Source organism: Watersipora subatra, chromosome 10, assembly GCF_963576615.1.
Source record: "Watersipora subatra chromosome 10, tzWatSuba1.1, whole genome shotgun sequence".
NCBI lineage: Eukaryota > Metazoa > Bryozoa > Gymnolaemata > Cheilostomatida > Watersiporidae > Watersipora > Watersipora subatra.
The window spans coordinates 31,351,847-31,366,404 of record NC_088717.1 but is presented as its reverse complement, the minus strand read 5'-3'; the positions used below and the strand labels follow the sequence as shown (position 1 = coordinate 31,366,404).

General features: G+C 33.2%; 1 protein-coding gene across 5 annotated transcripts in view; it reads right to left on the bottom strand.

Annotated features, from left to right (window-relative positions):
- LOC137405698 (tetratricopeptide repeat protein 29-like) overlaps nt 1–14,558 on the bottom strand; it is a 33,935-nt gene that overhangs the window by 4,502 nt on the left and 14,875 nt on the right. For all 5 annotated transcript variants that reach the window (XM_068092054.1, XM_068092056.1, XM_068092057.1 and 2 more), the window contains 3 exons: nt 13,627–13,839; nt 7,762–7,847; nt 6,356–6,447 (listed from right to left, as the gene is read on the bottom strand). In XM_068092054.1, coding sequence (XP_067948155.1) covers nt 6,356–6,447; nt 7,762–7,847; nt 13,627–13,839 — 391 coding nt within the window. The remainder of the gene's footprint in view (nt 1–6,355; nt 6,448–7,761; nt 7,848–13,626; nt 13,840–14,558) is intronic.

Sequence of the window (14,558 nt, the reverse complement as noted above, 5' to 3'; positions counted from 1 at the left end):
TAATCGCTCAAACAAATAGTATTGAAATTGTCTTTTTTCGATAGCTTGAACCCTCATATATCTCTGAGCGAAAAATGTAGCAAGCTTCAATGGCTAGCACCACCGCCGTCAGCACCAATTTTCTTCAGATAACTGTGAACTATGTTTTCATGAGAGAATCTTGCGCAAATATACGGAAAGTTTGGATAAGATAAGGATGAAACAAGATAAGCATGAGACAGCTAGTAATAGTAATACTACTGTAGTAATAGTATTACTACTGTAGTAATAGTAATACTACTGTAGTAATAGTAATACTACTGTAGTAATAGTACTACTACAGTAGTAATAGTAATACTACTGTAGTAATAGTACTACTACTGTAGTAATAGTAATACTACAGTAGTAATAGTAATACTACTGTAGTAATAGTAATACTACAGTAGTAATAGTAATACTACTGTAATAATAGTAATACTACTGTAGTAATAGTAATACTACTGTAGTATTAGTAATGCTACTGTAGTAATAGTAATACTACTGTAGTAATAGTAATACTACTATAGTAATAGTAATACTACTGTAGTAATAGTATTACTACTGTAGTAATAGTATTACTACTGTAGTAATAGTAATACTACTGTAGTAATAGTAATACTACTGTAGTAATAGTAATACTACTGTAGTAATAGTATTACTACTGTAGTAATAGTAATACTGCTGTAGTAATAGTAATACTACTGTAGTAATAGTACTACTACTGTAGTAATAGTAATACTACTGTAGTAATAGTATTACTACTGTAGTAATAGTAATACTGCTGTAGTAATAGTAATACTACTGTAGTAATAGTAATACTGCTGTAGTAATAGTAATACTACTGTAGTAATAGTACTACTACTGTAGTAATAGTAATACTACTGTAGTAATAGTAATACTACTGTAGTAATAGTACTACTACTGTAGTAATAGTAATACTACTGTAGTAATAGTAATACTACTGTAGTAATAGTAATACTACTGTAGTAATAGTATTACTACTGTAGTAATACTATTACTACTGTAGTAATAGTATTACTACTGTAGTAATAGTAATACTACTGTAGTAATAGTAATACTACTGTAGTAATAGTAATACTACTGTAGTAATAGTAATACTACTGTAGTAATAGTAATACTGCTGTAGTAATAGTAATACTACTGTAGTAATAGTACTACTACTGTAGTAATAGTAATACTACTGTAGTAATAGTAATACTACTGTAGTAATAGTAATACTACTGTAGTAATAGTACTACTACTGTAGTAATAGTAATACTACTGTAGTAATAGTAATACTACTGTAGTAATAGTAATACTACTGTAGTAATAGTATTACTACAGTAGTAATACTATTACTACTGTAGTAATAGTAATACTACTGTAGTAATAGTAATACTACTGTAGTAATAGTACTACTACTGTAGTAATAGTAATACTACTGTAGTAATAGTAATACTACAGTAGTAATAGTAATACTACTGTAGTAATAGTAATACTACTGTAGTAATAGTATTACTACAGTAGTAATACTATTACTACTGTAGTAATAGTAATACTACTGTAGTAATAGTAATACTACTGTAGTAATAGTACTACTACAGTAGTAATACTATTACTACTGTAGTAATAGTAATACTACTGTAGTAATAGTAATACTACTGTAGTAATAGTATTACTACAGTAGTAATACTATTACTACTGTAGTAATAGTAATACTACTGTAGTAATAGTAATACTACAGTAGTAATAGTAATACTACTGTAGTAATAGTAATACTACTGTAGTAATAGTATTACTACAGTAGTAATACTATTACTACTGTAGTAATAGTAATACTACTGTAGTAATAGTAATACTACTGTAGTAATAGTACTACTACTGTAGTAATAGTAATACTACTGTAGTAATAGTAATACTACAGTAGTAATAGTACTACTACTGTAGTAATAGTAATACTACTGTAGTAATAGTATTACTACAGTAGTAATACTATTACTACTGTAGTAATAGTAATACTACTGTAGTAATAGTAATACTACTGTAGTAATAGTACTACTACTGTAGTAATAGTAATACTACTGTAGTAATAGTATTACTACTGTAGTAATAGTAATACTACTGTAGTAATAGTAATACTACTGTAGTAATAGTAATACTACTGTAGTAATAGTAATACCACTGTAGTAATAGTAATACTACTGTAGTAATAGTAATGCTACTGTAGTAATAGTAATACTACTGTAGTAATAGTAATACTAGTGTAGTAATAGTAATACTACTGTAGTAATAGTAATACTACTGTAGTAATAGTAATACTACTGTAATAATAGTAATACTACTGTAGTAATAGTAATGCTACTGTAGTAATAGTAATACTACTGTAGTAATAGTAACACTACTGTAGTAATAGTAATACTACTGTAGTAATAGTAATACTACTGTAGTTATAGTAATACTACTGTAGTAATAGTAATGCTACTGTAGTATTAGTAATGCTACTGTAGTAATAGTAATGCTACTGTAGTAATGGTAATACTACTGTAGTAATAGTAATACTACTGTAGTAATAGTAATACTACTGTAGTAATAGAAAGAAAAAGATTGAAAGCATCTGAAGACAGCAACAATGGACAAATGGACAAAACGCATCGATGGTACTGATAGTACAGTGTGCCCCAGGGTTACAATGTTCCTGTTATTCGACTTCTTGGTGTTACGATGTCACACACGATGTTTTTTTTCATCTCAGCCATACAACTTTTTTTCGCCATACAATATCAGCGAAACATTTCTCAAAATTAAAATTTGGCAGTTGATCTGCTGAATACATCGAAATAACGAAGATTCCGATTTGCTATTTGCTGAAATCCCTTTCACAATGTCTGAAAGAGACATGATGCTTGTTTTTGCAGGTCAGCGTTATTTGTCATAAGTTATAGTGAAAACAAAACAGGAAACAGATAAGTGATAACATTTGAGATGATGACAAAGTTGAAGTTTAGTAAAATTAATACTAAAACTTAGCTTTAACCGTGTGTTTAGTAAGCTAGAGTCATCTAGGTTAAATTCAATGTTTATGTCATACGCCTGTCTCGAAGGTAAGAACTACCTACAGCACGTACTGCTGCTACGACGCATAGTTCATTGTAATGTTACATTTTACTGCAGATCATAACCACTAACTACACTAAAGTTACTGTAGGTAACTATAGTTAATAACATTAACATACTAGTTTGTCACTAACTTTTAATGCGAACATAAAATTTATGTATATAAACTTTTGATGTTTTTTACCAGGGGGTATTTGCATTAGATATATACTATGGGCTTTCATAGTCCTCTATACACCATCTTCGCTATAGGATGTCAACACTGGTATGAATAAAAATCGTATGGCGAGGGTTGACTGTATTTCAAAGGGTCCACTGTACTGTCAATTGGTCTTATTCTAGCAGTGTGGGAGGAAAGGCCCGGATGGCCCAGATTCTAGCAGTGTGGGACGAAAGGCCCGGATGGCCCAGATTGTATTAAGTAGCGAATAATACTAAGCATTATATCAACTTTGGTGACTGATTGGAAGGATTGACTGTACATAGACAAGTCATGATACAGTGAGATACAGATATCAATTATTTCCATGGTGTCACGCTTTCAAAGTTTAAGAAAAAACTGTAAAGCTTTGGAGTTGGAAAAACGACATTAACATAATACATAACATTTTCAATTTTTGAAGTCATTTTTAACATTTTAAAAATAAAATATGCCATAACAATGGCTGCTATTATGTCGTATGTTGTTCCTAAAGAGTATTCTCATCATTCATCAAAACGCTTTAAAGTCTTCAAGTAAGATTTTAAACCACACAATGGGTGAATCTGAAAACAAGGGATATAATTTGGACCTTGATGATTTTGACATTAGTGACTTTGAATCAGAGTGCAGTTCACGATAATTGTGCCGATTGATCTTCTCAGGTACACCATCACTAAAATCATGGCTACCGCTACGGCAACAACAAATGAATTAATTATTATTGATGTAATCGAGTCCTTATTAGTACTATTTTGTGCACAGTTTTCTACAGAAAACTTTTTATTATGGGTTCATATGGGTTTATTATGGGAAAAATCAAAAAATGTCAAAGTGGTGGTCAAATAGAGGTGGCATTCAATTAAAGGGTGGCGCTGTATTTTTCAACCCTTCTTCTATAGTGGCGTTTTATTATTGGTGGCGTTCAAATAAAGGTGGTGTTCAAATAGAGGTTTTACGATACATATGCATACAATACTAGGTGAATGCCCGATGTTGTCCGGGTAATAAAAATCTTTGTACAGAAAATTTATTTTTATTCGACATATAACAACAGTTACCATTATAACTTTCAAAATTCATATCATGAGAAAAGTGTTTTGTGCAGGTCAAATAAAGTAAGAAACAAAATAAAACAACTATGAAAGCGTGTAAACGCAAATGTGAAATAATTAGCAAGTAATAGCTAAATTAAGTCTGTTTTGCTACGATTACAATAAAAGATGATTTGGTAATGAAACAATTAATACGAACTGAGAAAACAAAATAAAAATCCTGAATATGTTGAATTAATAATTCGTGCATAGAAGTGTGTGTGCATAAAAAGGTTACTGTTCCAACAGAAGCTATCCATCAAAGCTTTGAATACGACAATACTGGTACATCTTGATACCGGAGAAAAAATGAGCTATCAGACTGTCTTTGTATGGTACTTTGTCTGAACAAGCAGAGAGAATGTAGAGGTTATTCCTACTTACGTGAAATAATTTGATTGTCCAAGTGAAAAGTATTAGCCTTTACCGATTTAGCAACCGAACTTTATGAAAAACCAGAAATGGAAGTGTATTGGAACATTTGAAATTGAAACAACACATTTAAAAATTACAAATAAAAAAATACGTAATTGTAGCAAAAAATTAGTTTTCAAACAATTTCAAAAAATAACAAATGCAAAAAGTAATATTAGTTAATAATCAAAAGTGCACATTCAGCGTGTACATATGGTATACAGTGTGTGATAAGAGCGATAGAATCGTAAGAACATCGTACCGGGTGGTTAAATGCATTGTTTGAACCTTGCGGTTTCAATCTTTGAGAGTTCAAATCCAGCAAATGTGAGCTTTTAATTCCAAGATTTTAATAGCTGCAGCCAGACATACCGAAAGACAGACAAGCTTCGGTATGTCTGGCTAAAGCTATGAACTACGGTACGTAGTACCGTAGCTCAATGTAGCGTTACATTTTAATGCAGATCATAACAATAAATTCACTGAATATAGTGAATTTACTGTAGGTAACTATAGTCACTAATGTTAACATACTTCTTTGTTACTCATTTTTAATATGTACAGCACTTATATAAAATTTTGACGATTTTTACCAGGGGTGTTCGTATTATATAATTACTATTGTTTCTATACTCCTACATACAATTTTTTTTCACCATGCGATGCCAACCCTGGAACGGATCAAAGTCATACCCTGAGAGTGCACTGTATAGATGTATGATGGATACTAGGTGAATGCCCGATGTTGCCCGGGCAATGAAAAAGTCTTTGCACAGAAAACTTATTTTTATTTAACATATACAACATTTACCATTCTAACTTTTGAACTTCATAAGGAATGAACAATGAGTACATGGAGTACCTTTAACATAACAATGAGTACCTTTTTTATACACACATTTAGCCATGTGTGTATAAAAAAGGTTTACTGTTGCAACATAAGCTCGTTCCATTTGAAGTTTTGATGGGCGATACTGGTACCTCTTGATATTGGTAGAAATGTAACAATGAGATATCGACTTTCTTCGTGTGATAGTTTGTCTTACTGAACGGAAAGAGAATGTAGAGGCAATTCCTACTTTAGATAATACAATTTTCCACGTGAAAAGCATTTAGCTTTTGCAAATTTACTGAAACCAGAAATATGAATGTAACAGCCCATTTGAAAATTACTAATGCTGCAAGAATATGAATATGAAAAGAATATGCAGAGAGTTCTGAGGCGGTGAGTTTTGAGCTAATCACCATATTTTTAAATACAGACCCTTATAAATCTATTGTCTTATAACACAGATGGTCTTACGCCTACTGTAACGTTATATTAACTAAAAATGATAAAAAAGTAACACCAAGGGATAAAAACAGTTCAAACCTTTGTTTACAATTCTATACCTAGTTGCAGGAAGTAATAATTGGTGAGTATCTTCATACATGCTTAAGAACACAAGCTTAATATTTGCTCATTCAGATCTGTCCATTTCTTTCTTAAATATTTTGAAGGTTTACTAGAGCCCACCTGTCATAAGCTCTTGCAATGGCCTCACAGGCTTTTCCCACACCGATATCGTCATTGCGTGACTCACAGGTCTCCATGTACATCTTTAGGTACTATGAACAAAAAAGAGACAAAGGGTGTTGATCCAAAGCAATTGGATCAACATTGAACGCTAATATCGATCAACTCGTATTCTATTTATTGTTGTCAAGGGTGGCCAAGTCTGCATTTATTCAATTTTCTCAGTTTAGCAGCTCTTGTTCATTGTAAATAGAACTATTTTGAAGAACTTAAAAACCTCATTATGATCGGATGGTTTGTCCAAACAAGCAGAGGGAGTGAAGGACAGATCACAAGAACAATATGATTGGGTGTAAGTTTAAACCTATCAGCATGGTTAGATGGTAAATCTACCAGAATAACTTTGATTGCATAAGAGGTGCAATGCAATGTAATATTAACATATGTTATATCTCTTTAATCTTTATCATATGCTATATCTCTTTAATCTTTATCATATGCTATATCTCTTTAATCTTTATAAAATGTTATATCTCTTTAATCTTTATCATATGTTATATCTCTTTAATCTTTATCATATGCTATATCTCTTTAATCTTTATCATATGTTATATCTCTTTTATCTTTATCATATGTTATATCTCTTTAATCTTTATCATATGTTATATCTCTTTAATCTTTATCATATGTTATATCTCTTTAATCTTTATCATATGTTATATCTCTTTAATCTTTATCATATGTTATATCTCTTTAATCTTTATCATATGTTATATCTCTTTAATCTTTATCATATGTTATATCTCTTTAATCTTTATCATATGTTATATCTCTTTAATCTTTATCATATGTTATATCTCTTTAATCTTTATCATATGTTATATCTCTTTAATCTTTATCATATGTTATATCTCTTTAATCTTTATCATATGTTATATCTCTTTAATCTTTATCATATGTTATATCTCTTTAATCTTTATCATATGCTATATCTCTTTAATCTTTATCATATGCTATATCTCTTTAATCTTTATCATATGTTATATCTCTTTAATCTTTATCATATGTTATATCTCTTTAATCTTTATCATATGGTATATCTCTTTAATCTTTATCATATGTTATATCTCTTTAATCTTTATCATATGCTATATCTCTTTAATCTTTATCATATGTTATATCTCTTTAATCTTTATCATATGTTATATCTCTTTAATCTTTATCATATGTTATATCTCTTTAATCTTTATCTATATCAACATGTATGTAGCTTAATGCGAAGATCATTTTAACACAGTGAAATTTCATCTTGCAATAAATCACTTTGTTTGTACAAATGAGAGACTAGGAAAACAGAAAAGGAGAATGTATTGCAAAAGCCAGTTAATCAGTGCATTTTAACAAACCATTTGCGCAGTCTTGGCATCACTCATCTTAATGTAGGCAAGGCCAAGGCGATAGGCAGCTTCACCGGCTGAGCTTTCATCGCCTCCTAGCAAAGAAACAATAACTAAGACGTGTATGCATGTTTATAGCCAGCAGTGGAGTTAAGAAGACTTCGAGGAGCCCAACACAGCTATATACACATTTACACATATATATACAAGCCAGAAAGAGTTAAAGCAACGGTATGTGCAGCTGATTTTCACAATCATGTCTGCTATAGAACATATATATATAAAATAAAATATATATTTACATATATATTTATATATACATAAAATATATATAAATATATATATAATATATCTACATAAAATATATATATATAACTAGAAATTCCACTGTCATACAGCCCACGACCAAAGAGATATTGGAAAAAAAGAAAGGGTACTAATGGTTGAGAAATGCAATATTAGCAGTCAAATGGCACTGCAGTGCAATAGGATAACTGCAATGGTAGCTGTAATGTACTGGGTGTTATTATATACAACAAATAGCAATAAGGAAAGGAAAAGATTATATGTTTATATCTCTGCCCCTGCAATAGGAGAAATGCAATATTGGCCAATATTAGAAGTAAAATGCACTGATATTATTAGAATAACCAATATTATTAATATAGTAATAATATAAAACCAATGCACAATTTTGTTTACATTTCAAAACGTCATAGCTAGCAATATCAAGAAGTTGTGATATTTATATAGATTTTTAGAAAATCTGTACTATGTAGTCATTGTTCTGTAGTCATCCAAACTTATAATTAAATATTGTAATAACCTCACAAGGATCGTTAGAAAAAAAATCATCGTCATTTCCTTTACTTACACTGCGTTGGACAATTGGCGTTTCAATTTCCGGTCTTAACTTTTATTAAACCAAGCTTGTCAAGCGTTTTGTGAATAATTTCAGCCAAATTAATTTGTCTAGTTGTGTATAATCCGATCAGATGGGTAAGTTTTAAGATAATGCCGACGGTATACAAAGACTTGGTAACATATTTAACTAGGCTTATATGTGTTTTGTATCGTTATTATACTTTAACGACTCTACAAAACGATGGTTAAATTTGTTGATGAGATTTCAAGACAAGGGTTCGTCTCATTGTTGATGAATAATTTTCGTAAGTTGTGTGCACATGCATTTATCATAAAAACTCTTAAACATCGCATCCACTCATTTGGTCATGGGAATATATATATAATATATATACATAAAATATAGAATACCATAAAACCTCTAATTGAATGCCACCTTTAATTGACTGCCACCTCTAATTGAACGCCACCTTTATTTATGCCACCTTTAATCACAATCAATTCTCTCATTGTCCAACTCCAAAGCCTTTGGTTTTTTTCATTAGAACTTTGAAAGCAACACCATAGAAATAATCAACAACTGGCTCAGGCTAATAGTAGTTCCTTGCTTAACCCGGTCTTAAGACTTCGAAGTACATGTATAAAAAACGGTTTACATTTTCGATGATAGATGAACGATTGGTTTTAGGCCAAAGGTTACGTTTAGCGAGCAAAACCTTTATGCGTTGCATTTAGCACCCATGCAATGTGTGCTAAAAAGTTTTGTATAAAAGTTTGTAGAATTGTGTAAAATTGAATGCTAATATCGACTAGTTCAGCAGTGCAGAAAAAAGTTGAAGTCAGAAGATATTGTGGAAGATATTCGACAACCTGAAGATGTTCGTTCCCTCGAAAGCGACAATCACATCGCAGCTATCAGAGCAAACAATGCAAACATTTTTGTTTTAAAAATGTTAATTTTTGTTTCTGCATGTAATATAAGTATGGTTTGTATATGGCACTTGTTCACGAATTTGTAGCATCTGATAGATTATCATTATATGACTTATAAATTTGCAGACTTATAGCGTATTATTTGATAGCATCATTGCGGTAATCTGATCTAACAATTGATCGACGCTCGTAACTCTTATTGCACATAAAAAACTAGTTTTGGCTGGAAACTGTAGCAAACATATCAATGAGTGGAATGAACTTTTACGCAACATTGGTAAATATAGATATTAAATAAAAATGTCTTCAAATTTAGATTGAAATAAAATTGAAAGCTCCGGACAAATTGCAAAGGACGCAGGCTATAACATCACCGCAGGTTAATTGCAAGCAATAGATATCAACTGGTCGAGATATTTCTCAGTTTCTCAATGCATATTTATTAAAATACCTTTGACAAGTCGGAGGTAAGTTAGCAGATTAATTGCACCCAAAAGGTTTAATATCGATCCACCAGAGAGAAAGGGCAAAATATAAGCAATATTTGCTTCGCCCGTAAAAGGGTTAAATTTATTTTCCCAAAATTCTGATGTGTCATTTGAAAAACACAAGGTCAACCTCTATTTGAACGCCACCTCCAATTGACCATCACTATACAAGGAGGGTGAAAAATAGAGCGCCATGGCGTTCAATTAGAGGTTTTATGCCTATTCCTATCTATGGAAGATGTATTAACCCCTCTTTGTATATAGGAACCGGGCTGGGAGGTGTACTAATACCTCCCAGCCGAGTTCCTTAATTTTGGCCATTGTACTATTGACCGTATCTAGCATATCTTAGTGACCCTATCTTGAAGATCATAACATAGTGGCCATACCTTAGTGACCATACCATACTGACCATACCTTAGTGACCACATCTTAGTGACCATACCTTAGTGACCATACCATACTGACCATACCTTGGTGACCGTATCTTAATGGCCATACCTTAATGACCGATTATTTGCAAAAGGACCCACTCTATGGTAAGAATGTCAAGCTTGAAACAATAGGTTCAAACCAAAATTGTTATTGGTGGAAAGGAAACACACAACTGAAATAATAGAAATTTTAGATTTTCAAAGAATATTAGTCAAATGATTTTAATATAAAACATCATTATAGCTTAGGAACATTAACAAAACTAAATGGCCAAAACACAGACTAGTAAATTCCTTTATAACTATAGCAGCCTTCTTTAAAGGTTGACTTGCAAGAAAATTCGCATTACAGTTATTTGATATCAAAAGATGTACCATGTCTTACTCTGTTGTGTTGTAGGTGCAAAATATGTGGAAATGTGATTACAAGCTCTTAAAAGCTCAAAAACGAAAAGTTAATCGCCGCCATCACAAAACCGCCGTAGATTAGAATCCCTTTGCAAAATGACTCAAATGGGACATAGCTGAACAAGATGGCTTCTGTTTACACTTTCATGCAACTTCATTCGTCGAAATATTTTCACAAATATACTTCACGCATTCAATAAAACCATGTCTATTGTCCTTACACATCTTTTTCATCATCATTGTAATGCTGTCATTTTGAGCACTGATATCTCAAAACCCAGCGCAGAAAGTCGTTCAATTTTTTAACCTTTGCTTGAAGGAGTGCATATCATCCTCTGATAAACATGCCGAGCCTGTTGGTCGCCTGTGATAGTCGAAAAATGCTGCAGAAATTATTCGGGCTGTTTAGCAAGAAGTAGGGTTACATGATCAGATTACGACTAGATGATTAGACCAAGCCGAAACAAAACTGTAAAGTAGTGAGCATCTGTATTTGATACGGGCTTTTCGGTAAAACCCCTGAAGTGTTTGTCCTAAACTAGCGCTACGAGACGTTTTATATTGAGCCTTTTATTGGCCTTTCAATTCACGTGATAACATCACGTGTCAAAACAACAACCAAATTGTTTGACTATGTCAGAGAAATAAATTGATTCCAATCTACGGCGGTTTCAGGTTAACTGTTCGTTTTTTAGCTTTTAAGAGTTTGCATTCACATTTCCACATACTTTGCACATAAAACACAACAGAGTAAGACACGGAGAATCTTTTGGTACCAAATAACTGTAATGTGATTTTGGTGGCAAGTCAACCTTTAAAGCACATCAATTATATACCGTAAGTACTGTTTCAGCTTATTCAGGTTCTTCAATATCTTGGCTTTCAAATGAGCCATTGTTTGACATGATGAGACAGACGTCAGTTGGTGTTTATAGGATTTTTCCAGAGCTCTACCGCAGAAATGTTCAATGGCATAGCCTCGGAAATTATGACGCTACAATCTTCATATTCGGTGTTGTGTGCTCTTACCGCTTATTTAACAACTATGATAATGATGCTAGTGGCAGGTGAAGGTAGAACAACTCCAGAAAGCCAATGAAGATGACAAAGGAATCAGCGTTATTAGCTCTCCATGTACAGATTACTTCTATGATAAATAGCTCAGATTCCAAGCACCATACTATATTTTCCCGATGATATTATGCACGAGCTCTCTCTTTTTCTTGTGATGTTGAGGGGCACGACTGAGGCTAATTAATTTCAAGCATTGAGTGATCTGCGAAAGTGCAATTTACATATAATCCTAAGGCCATGCCACTGCAGGTCAAAATTTAATCGAGGTGATTCATTATCTTTATCAGCGACAGCATATTTATTGACGCGTAATCATGTTTAGAAAGCATTTAGAATCATATATATAAAATGATGTGATAATAATTACTATAAATGTTTAAAATGAACAAAAGGATGAAAAAAGCAAACTCACAAAAAAAGCAAATCACCTGAATCTATTAACCCAGAACATGTGTTTGTATTGGTCGGGCGTTAGCACGATCCCCGGGCATTGTTGATTATCTAGAATCTTAGTTTATTATTAGCGCTCACTGGGTTTAAGAGCACCGATTGTCACAGAAAAGCGCAGCCTCAATGGCAGCAAAAGGGATCGACGACCTAAGGCTAAATGATAATTATGACATCACATTGTGGGAACCACAACCAAGTGTTTTTTATTGCAGGACATACTCTTGACACCCTGTTTTTCATAGTTCTATTATTCTTTGTGTATTGAATATAGGCTCATTCGAAAGCCGAGACTCTGATGTATTGAAATATATGATAAAAGCACTGATATAATTTATGTGCTTAAAGGTGCAAACACAATTGGCGATATTTAGTGCGATACCGCGCTGTGTGGCGCTACTCTGTCATAAAACTCGCTCAGCGAGCTCATGCAGAAGGATAACGCTAGGCATTCTGTATCAAAACTTTATCGCGAGCGAGATGCATTTCGATTGGTTGGTTTTTCCCAGAATGCAATTTTATGGGGGTAATTATTTCGTATTGATGTTCACTAACGTACAGCAGCAACATTTTGCTATTTTATTATGATTGCAACATCATCAGAACGAACACTGAATTGTTCATAAATTTAATAAAAGCACTTCCAGTTCTGTATGACACAACACACAAAAATTACAAAAAAAATCAGCTGAAAACTAACATTTGGTGTCAATCGTTGCGTAGGTTGACCATCTTGAGAATGGTAAATATTCAATATATCAAATAGAAAAAACTACTATAAAGTAAACTATATACAAAAATCATAAAATACTACTGTTAAAAATACAAGAACCGCTTTTTCCTTTTGTCTTCTTGTAGTGTACAATCCGTGAAAATGAAAGAGGCCTAATAAAAAAAGCGGAAGTTGTTTACGGCGTTGCCTAGAAGGCGCCATATTGACTTAAATCTATTAAAAACTCCAAAAAAACTAATGATACGGAACTTTATTGGATGTTTGTGAGCATGCCCGCCTTATTGTTTGTTAGTGAATCGCTGAAGTGCGATATCTCCGCTCGCCTCATGGCGCACGCGATAAAACCGCCTAGTGTGTTTGCACATTTACATTACACAATATTTCTTTTAATTTTAAATGGTTTAAACAACTATAGGCAAATTTCATACATTTGTCAAAATTTTCCATGTTTACCGATTTGCTTTTAGGTACAAATCCGTATGAATTCACCCACCTTCTTTGGCTGTGTTGTATGCTTTGAGGAGGTATTCTACTCTCAGCTCCTTCTCATCAGCAGCTAGCGAGTCTGAGATTTTCGTGTATATTCTTGTGAGGTGGTCACAGGCATCTGTATGGTAAGCCTTTCCTGTCTCTGTACGCCAGTCACTCTTCTCTTTCGACAAAGTGTAGTACTCCTCAAACCTCTCAGCAGTGTCAAACAGCTCTCCTGAAGCAATAACAACAAACAATACGGTTTTTGACACAGGTAGCTTGCTTCGCGTTAGCTTAATTTTATTAGCTGTGCTCTCACAAGCATGCCATAAACTCCTAGGTCTGTGCTCTCACAAGCATGCCACAAACTCCTAGGTCTGTGCTCTCACAAGCATGCCATAAACTCCTAGGTCTATGCTCTCACAAACATGCCATAAACTCCTAGGTCTATGCTCTCACAAGCATGCCATAAACTCCTAGGTCTATGCTCTCACAAGCATGCCATAAACTCCTAGGTCTATGCTCTCACAAACATGCCATAAACTCCTAGGTCTGTGCTCTCACAAGCATGCCATAAACTCCTAGGTCTATGCTCTCACAAGCATGCCACAAACTCCTAGGTCTGTGCTCTCACAAGCATGCCATAAACTCCTAGGTCTATGCTCTCACAAGCATGCCATAAACTCCTAGGTCTGTGCTCTCACAAGCATGCCATAAACTCCTAGGTCTATGCTCTCACAAGCACGCCATAAACTCCTAGATCTATGCTCTCACAAGTATGCCACAAACTCCTAGGTCTATGCTCTCACAAACATGCCATAAACTCCTAGGTCTATGCTCTCACAAGCATGCCATAAACTCCTAGCTCTGTGCTCTCACAAGCACGCCATAAACTCCTAGGTCTATGCTCTCACAAGTATGCCACAAACTCCTAGGTCTATGCTCTCACAAACA